The sequence below is a fragment of the Rhinolophus sinicus genome, chromosome 10 (assembly GCF_057876585.1).
Source record: "Rhinolophus sinicus isolate RSI-liver-muscle chromosome 10, RSI-T2T, whole genome shotgun sequence".
Lineage (NCBI taxonomy): Eukaryota > Metazoa > Chordata > Mammalia > Chiroptera > Rhinolophidae > Rhinolophus > Rhinolophus sinicus.
In genome coordinates this window covers 3,904,891-3,926,647 of record NC_142510.1, presented here as the reverse complement: position 1 = coordinate 3,926,647, position 21,757 = coordinate 3,904,891, and the positions used below count along the sequence as shown (strand labels likewise).

General features: G+C 46.5%; 2 protein-coding genes and 1 long non-coding RNA gene across 5 annotated transcripts; 1 reads left to right on the top strand and 2 right to left on the bottom strand.

The window, feature by feature from the left end:
- Positions 1 to 918: 918 nt before the first annotated feature.
- On the bottom strand, positions 919 to 7,099 carry RPS15A (ribosomal protein S15a). The gene is made up of 5 exons (XM_019753037.3): positions 6,964 to 7,099; positions 5,829 to 5,966; positions 5,165 to 5,244; positions 2,187 to 2,272; positions 919 to 1,052 (listed from the first exon to the last, which is right to left on the bottom strand). Exons 2-5 carry the CDS (start codon positions 5,959 to 5,961, stop codon positions 959 to 961), a joined length of 393 nt encoding a protein of 130 aa, XP_019608596.1. The 5' UTR covers positions 5,962 to 5,966; positions 6,964 to 7,099; the 3' UTR covers positions 919 to 958.
- A 64-nt stretch (positions 7,100 to 7,163) lies between these two features.
- On the top strand, positions 7,164 to 15,144 carry LOC109458955 (uncharacterized). 3 transcript variants are annotated; one of them, XR_016022540.1, is made up of 4 exons: positions 7,164 to 7,409; positions 7,513 to 7,902; positions 9,290 to 13,649; positions 14,608 to 15,144. It is a non-coding gene; the product is annotated as an uncharacterized LOC109458955 (long non-coding RNA). The 3 variants fall into 3 exon arrangements; XR_016022539.1 differs by having other exon boundaries at positions 7,167 to 7,658; positions 7,733 to 7,902; XR_016022538.1 differs by having other exon boundaries at positions 7,169 to 7,902.
- On the bottom strand, positions 11,359 to 19,456 carry ARL6IP1 (ARL6 interacting reticulophagy regulator 1). Its single transcript, XM_019753035.3, has 6 exons — positions 19,193 to 19,456; positions 16,991 to 17,124; positions 16,410 to 16,529; positions 14,159 to 14,276; positions 13,488 to 13,572; positions 11,359 to 13,071 (listed from the first exon to the last, which is right to left on the bottom strand). Exons 1-6 carry the CDS (start codon positions 19,226 to 19,228, stop codon positions 12,953 to 12,955), a joined length of 612 nt encoding a protein of 203 aa, XP_019608594.1. The 5' UTR covers positions 19,229 to 19,456; the 3' UTR covers positions 11,359 to 12,952.
- Between the last annotated feature and the right edge of the window lie 2,301 nt (positions 19,457 to 21,757).

Below are 21,757 nucleotides of genomic sequence, written 5' to 3'. Positions count from 1 at the left end.
CCAAGCCTTTCCCACGACTTGGCCAAACCGTCCAATCAAAAACCAGGACAGTCTGTGCCGTCCAATACGTGCCACCAGCCACGTGTGGTTATTAAAAGTGGTATTAAGGCGTGTTGGCTTCAGGTGTAAATAAATGGCCAATAAACGATTTCAAAGAGCAAAATTCCATTCGTTTTTTTTTTGTATTGTTAAAATTTTAATTTTCAAACTGCTATAAAAAAAAAAAAAAAACCAACCCTGCCTTTTGTCTTAATGTGGCCACATGAAGCTCCGTACTGGACAGCACTGCCATAGAAGGGGGAGTGGAGGGAGCCCTCAGACATTTCACAGAAGCCACTGTGCCCTTTGGTGGCTGAATTCTTCATAAGCATTTCCCAGGTAAAGTGGTCCAGCAAACTAATTCACCCCAATTCCAGGAATGTACTTGTGACAGATTTACCATAAAACTGGTTTTTAAAAGACGTTCATTTTAACTGCCGTTTCACACACATATTGCTAAGACGTTACTGACTTGCCATCCAAATTTACCTTGAGCTGAGCCTTGGGGAACTGTGGGCGCCAGCTGTCTGCTCCCAGCTGGCTGCCTCCTGAGCACTTACACGGGTAACTAACCACACGCTTTTGAGGGCAGTTTACAACAGTGCGTAACATGTGTATTGTCAAGGCACCACCCCTCCTGGGTTAACACAAGACTCCAGAAGGAGAGCTTCACCACCTAGACCCCCACCCAGATCCAACCATCCAGGGCCACACACCCCCCTCCGCTGAGCCATGTGCGGATGGCGAGTTATCCCACGTCAAGGCTTTCTCGTTCACTGCAGGAAACCGGCCTTCACCCCGTAACACAAAGGCTGCACAGTGCGCAGGCGCTCTTGCTACTCTGCTGCAAAGTTCAAAACGACCGAGTGAAGCACCAGAGTCCATTGAGGCATTTTATTTGCGCGTATGTATTACATCCCTAGAAAAAGAATCCCAGGATTTTCCCTCCTGTGTGTTTTCGTCTTGCTTCTTCATGGTCCATGATGCCCGCTGAGGTTGTCAGAACAATGAAACTATGGAGAGTTAAAAAAAAATGCTGGTGAGTTTTTCCTAAATAGTTCAACACAGAGCCACTTTCTGGTGCAGAAAAACACTAACAGTCATCAGTGCTTAGACGCCTTCCCAAAATAGACAGAGACGAATTCTGCCTACACAAGCGGGCAGTGCACAGGGACGACCTGACTTCTGGAACCAAAAGACTCCAATCCAGAGACCTCAGCTACACGCACTCTTCAGGCGCTGCCTGGGCTAACACTGAGAAACGAGGCTGGTTAAGCTTCACTGCCAACAGACTGGGAACTCCTCTACCTTCGAAACGTCCCTTTCTGCTCTCAGGTAAGGGGTCAAATCATAAGTGTTGCTATAAATTTGATGGAACTGTTTCTGCCACTTATGTATGTGTGATCACAAGATACTGTACAGTCACATGGACAATGCGACTCCCACCTGGCCAGTGTCGTGTTTTTATGGGGATTGAGACACATAACGTGATGCCAACTGTGAGGCAATAGAATTAGTATCACAATGACACGAGAAATGACTCGCTCGTAACACTACATACAGTAGCCATGAAGGGGGAGTCTATCCAACCACGTTAGCAAACGTATGACTGGGGGGCGTGGGCGTAAGCCCCTAACCACAAACAGATCAAGTGCCTCCTGTGTCAGCCCCTGAAGTGCTTTACCAGCCTTACATCAGGTAGTAACAGAACGTGTGAGAGAACGCCTGTCAGTTTTACACATGAAGACATCGAGGCTATGACTTGTCCAAGGCCTCACAGCTTTCAAGGAGGAAAACAAGGACTGGAACTCAGTCTCTTACCAAGGATCAAGATTTTCAAATCGAGTTTCCCCCAGAGGCCTGGGGTTCAGAAGGAATTCTGGCCATAGGAGGGGAGCGCGTGGAACATACATGAGCGCTATGCACTGAACCGAAGAGCAGACCTCAGGGGACACCAATCTGCCGCCTCGGCCCTCAGAAACTGCAGCCTCAAGGGAAATGCGGCAGGCAGCCCGCGAGCTAGTCCCGAGTCCCGCTGGCTGGGAGAGGCGGTCATTACCACTGCGGTACCAAGGCCACTCAGCTCAAGCCGAAGTGCAGCACAAGCCTCGGCGCTAACGTGCATTACAGGAGGAAAATGGACTCACCCAAACTGGCGGGACGGGAGCAGGTTGTTCTGCCATTTTTCTAGATCTTTCAGTTGCACATCAAATCTGGGGCTGATGACTCCGCACTGCAAAAGCATAACAGGAAACACTGTTCACACTTCACCGGTAATAGAAAAACTGAATAATGAAACAGCATTTATAACTAACTGCTGATCAGTCATATAAACCAAGCAACTCAATGTTTAATGGGTGACTATGCTGTGCAATCTTTGATCTGCCATTTGAAAACTATACTGAATTAACACTATGCCAGCCTTGGAAGAAAAAACAAAGTATTAAAGTGAGCATGAGGCGGGACACAAGGCAATCCATGGCAGGTCACCACGTGCGTCCCTGGGGGCTGGAGAGCTGTCCCAAAACGAAGTCTTAGACAAGTGAAACCAGCCAGACTGCTTTTACCTAGTAAAGCTGAAGTGAATGTGTAGGGTCTCAAATCCTTCTGATTGCACCCAAAATGCAAACACCTAGAGTTTGTATGGAACAAGTGCCACAAGCACTAACCTGAAATCTAAGGGGGCTGCTCCACGCCAGTGAAGTGCCGGGAACCACTTCCGGGGCACACTACCCTACAACCCCAGGCCATTTTCCCAAACACACCTGGCAGATTGGACGGGAGGCAGAAAGAGACGAGTTCTTGCCTTATCCCACCTGCTTGCTACCGAAACACAGCAGCCAACTGTCCTCCACAGTGAGCGCTTCCAAGAGCCAAAGCACCCCACTCCAGTCACCCCATCACGGGTCAAGCCTCAAACACAACCCCTGTGCAAAGCCCCATTAAGTGGCCACATGAGTTTGCCCGTGGGTTCATACCAGGTCTGACTCCATCACCCAGGTTAGAAAATGGAAGCTGGTGGGACCAAAAGCCTCTTTAATGAATTAAAGCTAAATATGACCCCTTGCTCACATGCCTGCTCCACAAACCTCGAGTACACTTACAACTATCCATGCACACAGCCTCCCGCCAAGAAACCATCACCTGAGGACACTCAGGAGTAGTACCACCCAAGTGTCAACTCCAGAGCTGAGCGAGCAGGCAGGCAGTTGTGTGCACGTCCACAAGACAATCATTTAAAACATTCCAAGATGCTTAACCATCGACTAAAGGAGACTAGGAGCTGGGAACTTACTAGTCTTTGAGCAGTTCCACCTCCCGAGGCAGAGCTCTGAACCCACCGAAACAGAAGGTGGACCTGTCAGGCCCAACTGCCCTGCGCTAGGAAGCCCACAAGGTCCTCCTTTTCAGGATATTACCCATCCTATCAGCTATGACGTCACTAGGCTGCCAAAGGCAATCAATCCCACACTAGGACAGGAACAGGAATAGTCATTTCTTTCTCCAAGCAACCGACAGTGAAAGACCCACTGCGGCCTCCACGCCACAGCACCCAGCGTTTAATTCCAGCAGACTCCAACCAGCACCCCCTTCCCAAACAAGATGAATCTGAAGGGGATGCGATCAAGACCAGAATCTTCTTCATTTCTCTATAGATTGTAAACACTCCCTCACTTCCCAGCCCCGTTACATTTCTACATAAGGGTATATCCATCTCTTGCACGAAGGAACCTGAGGCAAAAATGAGGAGAACTGAAGTCAGAGAAACTGAAACCACTGTTTTGCCCAAAATCAGACAGGTAAGAGCAGGGCCTCGATTTCAACTACTTCTTTAGCCAGAATTTTTCAAACTAGAATACCACAGAAGAATGCCATGAATGAGTCCCATGAGGGAAATGCTCTGTTCAAACTTAGCTCTCATGTTATTACGTACAGTCAACGTTCAAGAATCTGACACACAGCACTTCAACTTAGAAAGTTTTTCAGGAAACTTTCACGTCAACTCGGTCTTCTGCAGGACAGTTTTCAATGTGCCATTGCAGTCTCCCACTGGTTACTAACTAGCTGAGACCTTGAGCAGGGCCCAGGTCTCAGCTTCCTTCCCCCTAAAAACAAGGAAAAGCACCGACACACATTCTCTCCTACTTCAAGAACACTCTGAGGGTCGGAGAGAGAAAGAATAGTGACTCCAAATCCTTCTTTGGGATGGGGTTCTGAAGGTTATAACTAGAGCGCAACAAGACACTCGGCTATCCCTGAAAACCCTTCACTCTCTCATAAAGGCTTCACGTCCAGTAGTTTTCATCCAGTACTATCTGTCCACGCGTGAAGCAAATTCACTGTATAAGGAAGCAACTTTGTGAAACAGAAGTCGCTGGACCAGGAAACCACCTTAGCCATCAATCTGGCCCAGCCATTAACCACGACTCACCTTCTGGGCCTGTTTACCCCCATTTGTGGTGGACTCCTTGCAAATCTGAAAAGCTACAAACCTGAACACAGAAAGCAGGGTAGCAGCTCAGGGACCCTAACTCGCTTAGACACCTGCCCTGAAATTCCTGCAATCGATTAAACCACAGTCAAATGGGTCAGAGACCCACTGGGTTATGCTGGCAAGTCAAATGGAAAGGGAGCAGACTTCAAAGACGCACACAGCCTGCATCAAAAAACAGACGTATCAATATTGTTAGAGAACCCCACTGTGTTCGAAACACCCAACAATCAATCACCAAGAGAGAGGAAGGACAAGTCATTCACAGTGAGCACATCTGTGGCCTTGGCCACCCACGTTTAAGCCAGTGAGATGGGCAGTGTACCCTCCAAGATTCAAATCCCAGAACCATCAGTATGGGGTTCGTTTCACCCCAAACCTCCTGCACCTCCTTCAGGCAGCTCGTACACCACAAACACTAGTTCAACTAACAATTCTAGAGCAAATACAACCCTGGAGAACAAAATAAAATGTGGGTGTAAAAATTAATGACTTTAATCAATTCCTAATGTTTTTCACCTAATGAAATAAGCAAGCACAACACCACTGTTTGGTTTTAAAAGGGCAATTAATTACAACACATTTACCACCACCTTAGGTATTTCTTAAGTGTGGAAAATAATCAATTCTTACCTTGTTTAACCTGCCGGTGAGATTCACGACAATTTTCCCGGCTCTGTGATCATCAATGATTTCAAATTCGCCAATGTAACCTACAAAACACATTATTAAATGGCAGCTACCAAATGGACAGACCCGAGTCTTTATGCTTATTCCTCCTGCTCGCCTAGCTCAGTGCCTTTCTGTAAGCAGTTTTACAGGAGGACAGTTGCTCTGTATCAGAATGAATTTTTATAGCCTAAATAGGATAGTATTTAAAATTTAAGGGACAACACCCGAAACCACCCACCCTGCTACCCTACAAAGGGGGTTACTGCTTCTCCCTTTGCCCCTTCACAGCATCCCACCCCCAAAGGCCCGAGACAGGCAACCATCCTCCTTCCACGCCAAGCTCAGCAGCAGCGTCACACAAAGGCCACTCTGACTCCCAAACACCTCGCCCAACAAGTCACAAACTTCAGGACAAGTCACAAACTTCACTGCTCCTTGCAGCAGTCTTAACCTGCTCTGTGTTTCTGGAAGAGCGTCCCCCTGTCTATCCCGCCCACAGCACAGTCAATTGCATCAGTTCCCAGGTGTCCTGACACTGCTCCCCCGTCCGCTTGACCCCATTTCTACAGGACCAATCCCTTACAAAGAACTTTTATGTCAGAACAGAAAACCCAGCTGCACTTACCGTGCTTCATCATCACAGTGAGGAAGCGGACGATGACCTTGGAGCACGGCCTGATGAGAACCTGGCGTTTGCCGCGCTTCTCGGCATTGTTGATGCTCTTGAGCGCATCGGCCAGGACGTTCATGCGCACCATCGCGGCTGCTCGGGGAGACAGAACACGGGTTTTACCGCCACCGCCACCGCCGCCAGGCACCCATCATCCCACTGAGGACACATCTTCCTGCGGCTGGTCCCGCAGTGTCCCCGGCAGAATGTCAGCTCCCAAAACGGAATCATCTACAGTCGCTTCTTGCGAACGGGAGCCGAGTCACCGAGAATGTTCTCCGAGCTTCTGTCGCCAGCAGCAACGGTACCAGTAACGTGGTCCTTCAGACCAACTCACTCATTGTCAGTCTTGCCCCGTTGTCCCAAAGACAGGACGGCACTACCTCACGTCCACCTGACACCCGTACAGATTAAGAAGGAAACGTCCGTCTGCGTGTCTTCTAACACGGGGTCCAACAGCAAGCGTGCGCCAGCGGCCAACAGACATGTTACCAGAGGGTAAAGGACGGACGCTGTCCCAATGGGCACCAACTCAAGACACTCGAGTTTTGAAAGCGAAGGACGGAGCCGCGAGCCCGCGTCCTGCGCGCAGCAGTAAGGACCCAACCTGCTTTCTCAAGCTCGACCCAGTGAGGGGGAAACGCTGCGGCACGAAGGCTGGGTCCCAGCCACCCGCCAACCCGGGCACTTTTCCCTGCGGAGTGTCCCCAGGAACGCGAAGCCGCACGGCCCACGGCGGCCACCGTCCCCGACGCTTCCCGTCGCCCGGAGCCACGGCGCTGCCTCAGCCGCTACGGGCAAGTCCTGGCGCCGCCGACCGAGCCGGGGCTACTGCCTCTCCCGGCGGTCGAAAGCTCAGGTTCCCGCCAGAGCTGCGGCCTGCGCCCCATAGGCCTGGCTGACCAGAGTACACAGCGTGGGACGCTCGAGTATGACCGTCCCCTACGCCCGCCCAGGTCCCCACAAGGCCAGTATCCCCAGCCCAGACGGGGCCCGGCATCCTCGCAGAGCACTGAAGTCGGGGCTCGGACTGCAGGATGGCGCCGATAGCCGACGGATGGTGCTGAATTGCTCAAGGAGCGATACTCACCCGCGCGGAAAGATGGCGGAAAGAGGACGGGAGGGGCGAGCGCACGGAGTTATGGGAAGCGGGCAGGCTCTCGCGAGATTTCCAAAGTCGCGCCAAAAGAGGACAGCCTCGCGGAAGGTGGTGGATTAAGGGGCGGAGCCTCTGCAGGGTGGCCAATAGAGAGTCGATGGGATCGACCTTCCGCGGGGAAGCCGCGGGGAGGGGAGCGAGGTGAGGCGTTTGTCGGAGTGTTGAGTGACGACTCCCTTCTAAGTCCTGAATCTGTAAAAGTAAAAATAGACAACACGGGCCTAGATATTTGCTAACTTTTATTGCAGTCACTGCTCATCGTTTAGAATAAAATGTAATACTTGCGTGTTTGTAGCGTCTCTGTAAGGACCCAGCGAAACGGGTACCTGCCTCTGCGGGACCTTGGGGACGGGGATGGAACGCTTGCTTTTCTCCCTGTACGATTTTGTGCTGTTGTTTGGAATGTGTTTCTATATTACATTTTAAAAGCAGTCATTTCTTTTAAATCGGTGGTTCCTTTTGACTGTCCCTAAATCTCAGAAATTTACTGGGGCTCCAGGCGTTTTCCTTTCGAGTCCTGGGAAACAGTTTGGCAGAAAAGCCACCAATGTTTTGAAATAAACACTCAAGATTCTGAGCCTGTGGCCCTTGTCGGCTCTTCTGCACCGGGACAAGAAGCAATTCGGGTAAATCGCTCATCATCTGTGAACTTTCCCCAGATACAAACCGGGGGTAATAGTAATACCGCTCTCTCTCGAAGGTTATTGCGAGGGTTCGCTGAGATAACGGTGACAAACGACGTCTGTCGAGTCTGTTCTGACAACGGAAAGAGCTGGGAGTAACTCCTGCTTGAAGCCCGGGTGTCGAATCGCCTACAAGGGAGTGAATTCGGCCTCCTCTCTCCATCTGCTCTGCTCTGCGTGACCTGAGGTGAGTTACCTAACGTCTGAAATATTTGCAACAGCCTCCTGACCTCACTGCTTCCACCACCCGTCTTATGGCAGCCAAAATGACCTTTTCAAAACTTCAATCAGACAGATCATGCACTTTCCAGGGACGCCCATCACCCTCGGTCAAATCCAAATTCCTTACCAAGTTTACAAGGTCCTTCGTGACGGGCATACTTGCCTCCTTGCACCACACACCAGACCTCATCCCCCATCATTCTCCCCTGACTTGGGGAGAATTCCACCCCAGGGCCTTTGCATTGCTTTTCCCTCTAACTTGAACATGCTCCCCCAGTTAGCCAGGTGGCTTGTTCTCTGGCATTCCTCGGCTCTCTGTTCAATCGCACACACATATACAGCCTCTTCCCCATCCTCCCAATCCCATGGCCCTGCTGAATTTTTCTCTCTTACCACCTGAAACACTGGAAGTGTATTTTCTGTCCCCATGCAAGCAGGGACTCAGTTTTGTTCACCACTGCAGCACAGCTTCTAGAGAAGCTATCTGGCACATAGTAGGCCCTCTACACATATTTGACGAATAAATGAAAGGGCAGATCAGTTTCCCCATCTGTAAAATGGGGATGATACTACCAATCACATTTGCTGTGAGGATAAATGAAATAATCCATAAGAAAGAGATTAACACAAAACCTGGCAGAGTGCTCAACATTCTTTATTAGTATAAAGCCTCTGGCTGCCACTCCCCCAAGTGAACCCCAGGAAAGCAAAGCTCCCAATTTGAACATCTCAGGGATATAGAATTCTCTGGTTAAATATACATTACAAAAGGACTTTGCTTTTTAAATGAAAATTTCCTTGAAGAACTGGTTCCCCTATACTTACGTTTTACTGAAAATGTGGAGTCCACCTTGAGGGCCTTAGTAACAGTGGGGAGTTAAGTGAATAAACCCAGTTTCCTCCAAGAGCTGTACGTACCATAAATAGAAAACTAGAAACTGTACGTACCATCCCCTATCTCTTTACATACTTTATTCATTCATTGAACAAACTCAAAATATCATGTGCCAGGTGTGCCCTGTGGTGAGGGGACAAAATTATGGTCCTGACCTTAAGAGGTACGGATCCCAGTGGGGGAGATCGACCTCGAAATACCACCACAAGGCAGGGCAACGCGCCCTATCGGATGCCAATCCCAAGTGCTGTGGGAATGCGGAGGTGGCCTGGGATGTGGCCAGAGCTCAGAGGAAGTGCCATTTGAGCCTATCATGAAGGGGATTACCAACTCATGACTGGCACTAAGTGCTTCCTGCAGATTAACTCAGAGTCTGCAAAACAACAAATGTGGTTATATAATGCCCTACTACCCCATTTCACAAAGGAGAAAACTAATTTCAATCTTTTTTTTTAAGGCGGGTACAGCTCACAGTGGCCCATGTGGGGATCGAACCGGCAACCGTGGTGTTAGCACCACTCTCTAACTGACTGAGCTTACCGGCCACCCCCTAATTTCAATCTTAAATTGACTCCAAATCTTAAAATTCTGCTTTCGTTTTACATGTCAAAAGAAAAAACAAAAGATCGTCTAAGCTACTGATTACTTGGTGGGGTTTGAATCTAGGTCTACCTGATGCCAAAATGTGAGGGTATGTGGGGCACAGTAGATATTCTAGGTTTCTAACAGAGCCAGGAGGGCATGGACTGAAGATGGGTCATCTCAGAATGGCTGGGTGGAATTGGGAGATGGGGTAGAGGAGTGGAGAATGGAGCACAGGGCCATGTCTAATTGCTTCAAGGTGTGACTTACGCTGTTGCCACACTGGAACCTGCTGAGGGCTTCAAATAGGGCCGATCACGATCTGAATGGTAACAGATTTGGCAGATGAACTGCTGGCATTAAAATCTCATCTCCTAAAAACTCCCAAATCCCTTCACTCTTCTTGGCACAACTAACTCCAAATTGCCTCCTCTCAACATCCTGTGAAATCTGGGATGGTAGGACCTCTGCTAGAGGGGATGCCACAGCCAAGTGTCGAAAAGGGACTTTCCCTGTGGCCAGAGCGGGCACCAGGGTAGCAGTCAAGCTGGCCTGGGCAGGAAGCCAGCCAATCAGATTGGCCTGAGACGTAATCACAGCTCAGTGGTGTATGACCAGCATTTCAAAGTATCAGGCAACCGTGGGGTGACCTATGGTGACTTTGGGTTGAGTTTCTCTTTTCTGGACATCACCAAACCCCCCAGGAGGCTCCAAGGAAGGATCCATATTTTTTTTGAGGGGGGGTGTCGCGTCCAGCGCAACACGGGCAGTGAGGGTGCGAGAAGGGGCGGCTTTCAGTTAAGTTTTAAGGAAGAAACATAGAGAGACTTAATGTAGTTAAATCTCAGGCCAGGGGTCTCACAGTTCTGAAAGACTGGAGCCCAGAACAAAGCCTACTGGGGGTTTTTATTGATAAGTATACAAGGGAGTAGCAGTGTTTTTCTGGCATGGTCTGTGGGACTCATTTATCACGTTATAGAAACAACCCAAACCAACTATGCTGATCTTCAAACAGCCGAAGCAGAAAGTCCTTGAGGTGAGGTATGCAACTCTTTTAAGGGATATATATCACATGTTGAAATTGTTTCACAGAGCTCAGCAGAGAGAGTTTAATCTTATCACTCTCAAGACTTTTCTCCCAATTAGGTGAGAGGGAAAAGTCAGAGCCAGCAGCGGCTTTTCCCAGGCAGGGGGAAGGGGAGATAAGGCCCCTTCCCAAATCTTTCTAAGGCAGCTCATCAGGGGTCTCCATGGGGTTCCGCCTGGCTTGAGCTGCCCCCCCCGGCCCCCCCGTGGGGAATCTTACTCGTCATTGGCTTCAAACCCTCTTTTGGAGACTAAATAGAAATATACAGTCCCAGAGATGCACAGTTTCACAGACTCTTCTTTCCTTAAGGAAAGACACGGGGGCGGGGGGGTGGGGGGCAGTCTGCTATGCTGTTGTGTGACAACAGAGGGGGAGTGCAGAGGGGGCTCAGCATTTAATTTGACTGACTCTGTCCCCAGGACCCACTAAGTATAGACAGTGAGGGCCAATGATAAAACATCCAATTTGAGCTCTAATTTTAAGTGTTTCAAGTACGGACGAAAGTCACCCCGTTACTTGCTGAGCACCTCATGTCCGCCGGGGGAGGGATGCCCACGAGCACTCGCCCTTGAGCCTGCATGGTTCCCGCCTGTGGCCCCAGCTGAGCCCTCATATATATCATCTTCAGCTAGCACTTAGTCATTGTAGTGTGTGTGTGTGTGTGTGTTTCCGTTTCCATCTAGCATGGTGTCTGGATGTCTGCCAAACAAATACATTTAAACCTTTTATTTCATTTTGTTCTTCGAGTACCTTATAGGCATGTACCCCTCACACAGGCTAGTTCATTAACAGGACCCAGAACTCCACTCATGTAACCATTGTACTGGCTAAGGCAGAAAGAAAGCAGGACACAAAAAGGGATTCCAGCTTTTAATTTGTCCCCCTTTTCTCAAAACAAAGTAGAAGAAATACAGGATTAAAACCATAAAAGTAGTTAACTTGGTAGAACACGTACACACGAAAAAACCCAGCTAAGAAAACAGGATTATTTACAATGAAGAAACACATGGAAGGTAGTTTGTGGTTTTCATACGAAACATTAAAAACAAAAATCAAACACTGCTACATGAGGGCCACTGTTTACAGCAATACTGAAGCGAAGGAAAAGTCTTAGAGACAAACATACCACAAGGTTCAGGTCTTACGGCATCAGTGCAATAAATTCACAGAACTATATTACAGCTAGTTAATCAGAGTTGAAGAATTGTTCCCAAATGTGTCACATTTTCGGCCCTCAGAGGTTCCTTCCTACAGATTTCAACTACTTGAAATTTCTAGCTATTAAGAGGGATAACGATTCTAAGACACTTTCCAAGGAATTAAAAAATCTCTGTTGACCTAAGGCCATCTAGCCTCTCCACACGTCTGCTCTCACCCACAACCCTTGTACTCTTCCGGGAAATATCTAGGAAAAAAGTCCGACGCCAGCGTAGGCACCACCTCCTAAGCCAAATCTATGGGGACAAAAGCAGCCAACATTACTGTAAAATGAGACTCCTGAGGCTTATCTTTAAAGGCTGGTTCTGGTCTGGAATAGTTAGTAGGATAAGATGATTTTCTAGTGAATCTGGACTAAACACAGGAAGACATGAGTCCTTGATTGGCTGGGCTGGTGTTGGAGTGAAGGTCACGGACAGGAGTCTTACTTCTCGTGTCCTTTAGTTTCAGTCAGCTGAGAATCTGAGATTGCAAGTATGCTAAAAAGCTGAACTCCGAGCTTCTGGAAGCGTGCTCTTACGAAGCCTGAAGGACTACTACTTACTACAAGGTACAAGTGCTGGAAGCCTGCCAGCCCCGTGCTGTACGAGGAGCAATGCTTCCTACCAACTACTAAGTTTTGCACAAGGGAGAAACCAACATCTACCAGGGCATGGAATCAGTTCCAGTGTATTCCATGCGGATCTCCCATGGTATAGAAACAAAATGAGGAATGAGTTTTAATTGGTCTCTTCGTCAGAAGTGGTAAACTTGGTCTCTGTATTCATGAAGCCAGACCGTATTTTAAGCAGACTGTGGGAGCAGACAGTAGAACTGGCTTCCTGTAGCCACAGACCACTGCCCCTTGTACATCCAGCTAAAGCAAAGATCAATTCGAACAATTATCCAAAGTCACTGTTAACTACACTAAAGGGTGAAGTTCACCATTGTATTATTTTAAAGGAAGGGGCCCAAAAGTAAGAATTCAGTTAACCCCAGGGGCGAAAAATCAAAACAAGTCATATTCACGAATGAGTTAATCCGTATCAGGCCAACTGATGAGAACGCAGCCAGCTACACTTGACATGGAGACACTACGCGTAAATGCTTACCTGGCAGGTCGGAATTTCTAGTAACTAAGGGCAGAAGGAGGGCGAGCAAAGAGTTACTTCTGTAACATCTGAGTATCCAGACAGCGTAACAGAAACTGTTCCCAAGGCAAGGGATACTTCATCACAGGGAATAACACATGTCTTATTCATTTTTCTTTTCTTTTTGTTTGAGAAGCTTGTTTATCTCCCTCTTGGCCATTCCAATGTACTTTGAAATGATTCCATGTTGGTTTAGTCCAGGAAGCAACAGTAAGAAAGTCACTTAAAAACAAACAAACAAACAAAATAAAGGAGGCAGCAATTCACTTCTTAAATGTTCTTACATTTTAGAGCCGGTGGTTTCCCAGACTGTGAAGCACTCTAATGGGAGGAAGCAGTATGGAATCCATGTCCCCAGAAACTTGAGCCATCGTGACCTCCCAGCCTCACATGACACACACTGCTTACTTGAACTCTTGCACATTTCTTTCTACCTTGGTTAGTCTGTTCTGTGTCCTAACTTCTGGCAAGACCACAAAGAGCCTGTGAATAAGGACCTGGGTTTCAGTCACCTTTCTAGACTCCCACAGGTCTTTGATCAGCGCCTTCAACTTGCTAAGCACGCACGTACTATTGACTAAGTTTCCGTTAGACTCCACTGGCCAAGGCCTGCCTGCAGTCTTCCCGCAAATACTTACCTGTCAGGTAGGTGAGAAGAAGGTTGTGGACTTGCTGTCCCACCCACGCAACAGCCGCGAGTGCGAAGATCATGGTCATGAAGTACTAAGTGAAGAAAGCAAGAATGTGTCAACACCCAGAAACAAGACTGAGAAGCATTCCTTTAGGAGGTTGTTTCAAAGGTTGGAAAATAATTCAGTGTTTATCACCACTTTTCTTTAAAAGATACTTAGCATCTATCTATTACATAAGACCTATAGAAAACTCTATTAGATCTACTTTATAGAATTTAGATACATTCCCTCCTAAAATACTGTATTCTATATGTAAGCTAAAGAGCTTATAATAATATGAATTATTCTACTGTTATAATCAACAACTTCACATAGTAATTTCATGTGCAGCTGAGATAAGAAAACAAATGCTTTCTATATATGTCTTTAACTTATTTCAGTAAAAAAACCAAAAATTTCACTCTACTAGAATACAAAATTAAATGTAATTTTAATTTCCAGTGACTCAGTCTAACACAGATAAACATTTATGAATGTATTCAGAGGAATTAAACCAACGGGTGATAAACAGCAAACAATGTTCTCACAAAAAGGCTATCATTATACTATAACGAAGTAAAAAATGGACTCAATCTCAAAGTTTTGCTTTCCTTGAATAGGTCAAAACAAAAAAGTACCATTTTCGGTTTTTCTTCTTTCAGTGTAAAGAGGCGTTTCCACCAGCCCACAGCTCTGCGGCGAGTTTTTACCAGGTTGCTGCAAATTTCATGGAATCGTTGCTGCTGCTCAGTGGTCCTAGAAAAAGAATTTTCCCCTTCACCATAAGCGAATCTTTATAGCAAACAGAAATACACCATCCTCTCAAATTTAAAAGCTATCTTCTAAAGAAAGTCTGAATAAACAACAACGATTTGCCATTATCTTATAAAGGTGAAAAGTTCTTGTCCCATTAAGACACCTTTTAGAGCACAGGAGTAAGTTTTTAATAAACACACGTGTGTGTACAAAGGAATGGCCATCTATGGTTCGAAAGCCACATTTGGTTAATGACAGTGATCAAAGACTCATGACTACATGGGCCATGCAGAAATCAGCAAATTAATTTCTCTTTTCCCATATTTTTCAGATCCTAGCAAATCCTGAGTTGATGTGAAATTTCTGCCAAACATGAATTTGAGTGGTCTTCAGTAAGACATTAACTACTGGCATTTAAAGCATAATACCCTCAACTGGGCTTCATACATTTGATGTCAAAGCAGGAACACACAGCTCAAATGCAAATTCTTTGTAAGTTTAGTCTCATTGAGGGAAAACATAAACAGAACAGTGGTAAAAATACAAAAGATCCTCCAAGCCCTTTTTGTTTGTAATGTTTTTTGGCGTTCTGATGGAAAAAATGGCCTTCGTACTGTCTTTGCTCTACAGACATAATGGCCGCTGTTACAAAGTAGGTTCTACGCTGGGGAATGTGTTGCCTTCTCTGCTCTAGTCCTCGTCGCTGTAAAGCTGCAGCGACAGATACAGAGGAGGGTTTCTGCCGAGCCCTAAGCTTCCTGGGAACAGTCCGAGCTGATACGCACTCATTGTCAAGGCTGGATGGGGCTGTGCACCAGTGTTCTTCCTTCCCCATAAAGATCAAACAATAAAATCGCTGTTTCCCTGACTAAGCCAGTCCTGATAACCATGCAACTCAGTGTTTATGTCTGAAAACTTCTCTCCAGGAACGATGAATTAGCAGATGAGAATGCCATCTGGCTGATGAAAAGTCAAGGTCAGAAGCTGATTCTCTTTGTTAAACTGTTACTGTATGGTTACAAACTTGCCCCCAAAAGAGCAGCACAATTCTTTACTGCACAGGAAGAACAATTCAAAGGACACTTCCTAATACTCACCCATTCTGCTGGGGTGGGTGGGAGGGACATCTTTAAATAAACATGCTTGATTATTCCAAAATGTCTGAACTTGTTCTCAAAGGTCCAGAAGGCATACATTTAAAATTCTTCCTTTTACAGATTTTATAATTTGCTATTATCAGAGGAACAAAAAGCTAAAGGCACAGTAGACTACTAATCAAACAACCAAGGGAGAATAGCAGCTAGGAGAAAAAAATCTATTTCAACAAAATCTAGTTTTGTTCATTATTTGGATCAAAAGTGAGCAATGCAATATTCCAGAAAGTTAAAAAACTTTAATATGATCCATAGCCACTTACTATACCTTGGGAACTCAGAAGTAACTAATTCAAAGAATGGTATAAATGAAATCAACAACCCACTTAAATGTACATCTTGAACCTACTCTATGCATTTGGCTACCTACCACCGCATTGCTCAACATCTCAATCCATAAATACAAGATCTCAAAAATTAAAATATTTCACAGCACCCAGAATAGTGCCTAACAGAAAAGGAAACAGTCAGTCAACATTAGGTTGGTGCAAAAGTAATTGCGGTTTTTGCAATTTTTTTTTTTTTTTAACCTCATAACCGCAATTACTTTTGCACTAACCTAGTGGTTGCTGATGGACAACAATCTACCAGTTACTGTTTTCCTACTCATTCAAACTTGTTAATGTTACACTATCTTAAACATCAATGGAAATACATGTAAAACACAAATGTACTACTTCTATGGAAAGCTCATAAATTCTACAATCCTTGAGAAAACATCTAAAAAACCCACACTTCGATATAAAGGTCTGGAGAGAACAGTCAAAATAAATGCTACACCATAAAAGAACTATGGCGATCTAAGCACTGGAAATTCATGATTTATATATGAATCAGCTAAGAAACCACATAAAAGCAATAAATCTCCCCCCTAGGTTTCTGATGGTACACACTTCTCTGTACTTAATTGTGGCGTACTGATCACAGCCACCAGGGTTCATGCCTCCAAATGAGAATGCCAAATTGTCGTGCCACCTACCATTTATTGGAGCCAAAAATTCTAGGCGCTAGAATGGGAACAAGGTAGTCAGCCAAGCACAAAAACATAACAAAACTGGAAACACCGGACAGAACAGATGGATCGAGATAGTAGATAGTCCTGTTTAAAAAAATAGAAAAATGAACAAAGGTTAGAAAAACAGCCATTATTCCTAAGTGTTTATTCACTTCGTCCTCTGGTTCTCAAAAATGTTATTTTGCCCTTTTCATTCTAATTTTCTCACACATGGTTTTCTGGAAGCTTCGTAACATCACACACAGCTGCACAGTGTAAACACCAAGAGACAAAAGCTCTTTGGGATACTCAGTACTTTTTAGGTGTGTGAAGGGTTCTAAGGCCAAACGGCTTGATAGTCACTGAGTTATTCAACTGACTTAGGTCACCGAGTTTATGTAAGTACTACAAATTCTGCAAACTAGGCAAAGGGCTCTAAGAAAAGGCATTTGTTACAGATTACACATTACAAAAGACTTAAGGCTCCTCCACAAACGGAGGCTGTGTATTACCTAAGCCCTTATTAATAACAAGCACAACCTTAAGGAACAGAAAAGCTCACTTACAAAAACACCAAAGAAACCACGCCCATAATCGCAGGTGGGAACCAGGCTCTTTCCCATCGCAGGACTTTATCAGCCATCAGCATCACTTCTCCCCATCCTTGCAGCTGCTCTTCCAGACCCGCAGTCTCTGCCGCCTACAGATGATCAACATTTAAAGCCATCATTTTACTACTCTCAACATTTCTGTGGTTCCCAAAGTTAAATTCTTGTAAGGCACCAAGTATGTAAAATGGCTGTTAACCAAATCACTACCTTAAACAAATTAGTTTCTAAAATACTCTACAATGTTGGTACCAATGACAAAAACCAACGGAGGAAAAAAAGCTATCATTTAACGGTCACCTCCCAAGTCTAAGAACTGGGCTACTCTTTTCAGATATGACGTAACATGATCCTCACTGAGCCCCTCAAGGTAAGGATAATTACCCCCATTTTACAACTAAAGGATGGTTAACTAACTCCCCCAAAGTCCTGCCCTACTAAGCAAGGTATCCAGAGTATAAAATTAGATCACTTGATGTTCGCTCATTTCGGGTGGTTAGAATTGATCTGCTGTCTTGTCATTTCATTGATTTAAACCCCTACTTCTAAGTCCATTAGGAAAGCCTTTCCCTGAACAGCACTCCATTTCTAAAATAGCTCTCTGTGTAATGGACTCATTTAGATGTTGAGATGATTTGCACATTTAAGAAAAACTACTTGCACCAAAATATATGACTCATTTTAAGCTCAATATATCTCCTCTATAGTGCTTCTCACATTTATCAGGACATTTTGGTTAGACTTCAAATTTCTCTGCAAATCTGACAATCAGCTGCAAGTGGACTTGTAGGATGAGCTAATGTGGCACAAAGTCCTTTAAGCTGATTTTGATAGAGGGAAAAAAACATTGGGACAAGATACCATGTGTCCTTAAAAAATGTTATCACAGGGAAATGTGCAAAGGACAGCAGCCAGCGCAGCTTAATCTTAATTAAAGATGCTCTCTGTGCCACACTGATCACCAAGGGGACCTCAGTATTTCTGACTTTCTGTATCATGCTTAATAAATAAAGAGATTACTATGTGACAGAAAGTCGGCTAAGTATTTTATACGCTTACACTTTAATCCTCCCAACAAGCTAAAAGGAAGGTGTTCCTATCCTCACTTACAGATGAGGAAACTGTCATAAGTACACAGACGTTAACAGATCTGAATCCAGGAAACCCAAGGCCAAGGGCCTTGTCCTCCTGAAAGTTACCGGAAAGAGTCGCTGTGTGAATCGGGTAACTTCTCTGTGCTTCGATCATCCTCTTAAAAGGAACCTGGCTGGTCTAAGTGTGTGCGTGTGTGTGTGTAAGGGGGTAAGTCATGCATTTCTAAAAACGAATGCAAAGCGAAAACCGCGCGAACCGCCCTGCAAAATCTCTTACGTCGATAGCACCCCGGCTCCTGGCGAACCAAAAGCCCAAACTTAAATTCTTTGCTCCCTCTACTCACTGGGGTTGTGGCGTGCAGCTGCCTTTCCCTGGAGAAAGGCAACGGAGAAAATGCACGGCTTTCTCTCGGTTTCGCCTCCATCGTGCCATGAAATTCGTAGTGCGGTCGAACGTGTCCGCCCGGGATACAACCAACCTCACTGCAGTTCCTTCGTACCCCCCTGCTTATTCTCAAGGCGTCCTGCGACCCCCAGACTTGCACATTCGGGACAGACGCCCGGACCTGCCACTGTCCTGCCAGCCGTACCCTCCTCCCGGCTCCCCAGGGTGAGCGCGCAGCCTTCCTGCCACTTCAAGCGGTGCCAGTCCTAACAGAACTTGTCGGCGGCAGCCCTTTGACCCGCCACCCCTGCCAAGCACGGGGGAGAACAACGAAGTGGCACCTCGATTAAGGTCAAAGGGAAGGAAACCCGCATACGGCTGGGGCCTAGGCCCTCGGCCCCGGGCTTGTCACAGCCCCCCTTTCCCCACTTCCTCAACCCGTCTTCGCGGGGACGGGTCACGCACCCTCCTCGCTCCTTCGCGCACCTTTTCCAGAGAATGTTAGGGGACGATACGACTGGCGACCGCCACGCAGAAGCTACCCGAGAAGCCCGAGAGGGCAGGCGTCGCCGCCTGCGCCTGCAAACCGGGAGAGGGCCAGGGCCGCGGCGCCGCCGGCTTGAGCCTCACACACTACAAAGGCCTCACTCCTTTCCCTTGCGTCGCGGCGCCGGGACTCACCAGCTGGTTGGTGCTGCGATTATCTCCCTCCGCCATCGTCCCCTAAATGCCGCCTCACTGAGCACAAACCGCCCTCCGAAACAGCCTTCCTCCGAGACCCACAGGGCGACCCCGGCGCGAGGGCACGCCCCGCAAGCCGCTTATATAGGCCGGCCGCCTTTCCCGACAGCCCCCGCGAAGCTCGCTCCTCATTGGGCAGCGCGAGCTCAAGTTTAAAGGGAGCGGGACCAACTGCTGCCCAGCGCATGGCTTGAAATCGAGGTCAAAGGAAAGCGAGGCTGCGCAGGGCCGAGGGGGCGGGGACACAGCATGACCAATCGGCGCGCAGGAGATGCACGATGCCCCGCCCAGGCTTGTCGGAAGCTGTTGAACGGCCGCTGACCCGGGCTGGACTGGGCGTCAGTGTCCCCAGGGTTGGCTGGCACGGTATGTCTCGGACCTTCTACTGCAATGTAGTTCTCGAAGAAATATGCCACCCAGTATCAGGCGGAGAGCAGAGATGGACGTGTTTTGCTAACCGCGCTGTAATGAAAGGGGCCGCCTGGGATCCTCTGCCCGACCCGGCCGTGCCCTCACCCTCGCTGTCCCCCCAGGTTGCTTTTTATTCCTGCTCTGGTCCCTCTAGCCAATGCCACTGGCCAGTCTAGGCGAGATTTGTGACTCGGAGACTCGTGCCCACTTCCTGAGGTTTTGAGGACAATTGCAAAGAGCTATTTACGTAGAGTTTCTGCATTTTTTTCCTTCCTATTAGGGAAAAGGCTTTAGCTTCATTGGGAGGGATGTAGCGGGGTAATCGGGGTCCTACTTGGAGAACTCATGACAAATGCACCAGCTTTAAAGCTGCCTTATTTACAGGGGGGCTTTTGGAAAATTCATGTGAAGCACTTGAGTTACTTACGAAGCTACCAGTTTCCTCTCCAACAAGGACTGCTTTTGACCACCTTGCATTAGAGGTCAAGCTAACGTGTACACGCTCATCAGCAGTGGATTCACAAGCAACTGTACCCAGATGAACTGCGCTGTGCTGAGGCACTTCCCACGCCTTCTCTCCCCAGAACTTCAAAATGAATTAAGGGCTTCGGTTTTCGTTATTCTAACAAAGGCATGCCACATGTTGACCTGGTCAGATGTCTGTTTTAGGAAAACTTAGCATAGCTGTTTACCTTCCAGCTTTGTAACGTTTTATAGTCATCTAGAATATGCGATCGAATTTAAATTTGTTTTAAAAGCATTCCTTACCAGGTGAAGAGTTCACAGAAGGCAGAAAAGAAATGTGAGACAACGGTAGCTACAGACCACATTCCACCCTGAAGAAAGCCAGGGGGACAGCAGCATTGTGAATTTCAAGAAAGTCTTTGAAAAATAAAGCAACTGGATCAGATATAAATACTTGGTGGGGGGAGACTTAGCAAGGGAAGGGGGTCTTCAATAAAGTAATACTTTGGGGGTGCTGGGGGGCAGAAAATGGGTCATGTAAGATGCAGCAAGTTGATCTGGCAACCCCATTTTTAAGCTATGAAGTTTAGGGCCCAGCCTTCCCCTACCTCTTCAAAATACAATGAAAGGTCGCAAACAGTCAACAGCGACATAATTAGTGAATACATTGAGCACTGAGAGCACAATTTCGCGAAAGGCACAGTAACATCCACTCCCAAAGGACAGGCCCTAGAATTATTAGGCTTTAAAAAGTGACAAAAAAAAAAAAAATGACGTCTGTTTTGGGAAATCAGCTTTTGCTACAGAATACTTCTGGTTTTCAGCCAAGTTCCCTATGTACAACTTAAAGACAACTTTTCAACACCAGCTTGTGAAATTGAGGTAGGTGGAAAAAATTAAAGCAATTCAAGCAGCACTTTCTTAGGAGAGTATTTTTTCGTTCCTCGAGGAATGTGTTCCCAGAACTAGATGCAACTTCACAGCCTAGGGGCACTGCTATCAGGTCTTTAAACTTTTAATTGGCCTAACGGAAAAAACACCTACCCTTAGTGTAGTTTCCTTTTGAGCTTGCTTTTTGTACTACAAAAACAGGATGTGATTTTTTTTAATGTTTCCAATATGACCTTTATTGAGCAAGGACTGCTGTGCCGTTTAACATCAATCAATGAAAGGCTGCAGACTGGGCATGTCAACAAGTTTCTCCCATGATCGAAAGTCCATTTTAAATGCACCAGTGAGGTAAACATAATTATTCGTACATAGCTTTCTTAAGGCTAAGAGTTCTGTTTCATTTATTATTTTTGGCTCAGTTGGTTCTTTGCATAATACATCTCAAGACATGTGGCCCCCCCCTTCCAACAGTTTAGGAAATTGGCCAATCACTGGGCTGCTCAGGATGTGATCTTTTGAAACCTGCCAGATGACTAAACCGTTAACATAAATCCTAACCCAATCTAGCAACAACAAATGCAGTCTGATTTCCAGACATTAAAACAAGCTGGACGTTTTAATTTTCCTTCAGAGCTTTCACACCCCCAGGAAATATACACATCAATAATGTTCTATAGTTTTGTTTTTAAATGTTAACAAAATTAAGCTTAATAAATTGTGCCTTAATACCAAGAACTT

Coding starts and splice junctions, on each gene's coding strand:
- RPS15A (XM_019753037.3), bottom strand. CDS start 5,961: ATGGTGCGCATGAACGTCCTGGCCGATGCGCTCAAGAGCATCAACAAT. Junction 5,245..5,828: donor CACTGTGATGATGAAGCACG/GTAAGTGCAGCT, acceptor TGTGTTTTGTAG/GTTACATTGGCGAATTTGAA. Junction 1,053..2,186: donor CTCCCGTCCCGCCAGTTTGG/GTGAGTCCATTT, acceptor AACTCTCCATAG/TTTCATTGTTCTGACAACCT.
- ARL6IP1 (XM_019753035.3), bottom strand. CDS start 19,228: ATGGCGGAGGGAGATAATCGCAGCACCAACCAGCTG. Junction 16,530..16,990: donor GTGGTTTCTTTGGTGTTTTT/GTAAGTGAGCTT, acceptor TTTTTTAAACAG/GACTATCTACTATCTCGATC. Junction 14,277..16,409: donor ATTTTTGGCTCCAATAAATG/GTAGGTGGCACG, acceptor TTCTTTTTCTAG/GACCACTGAGCAGCAGCAAC.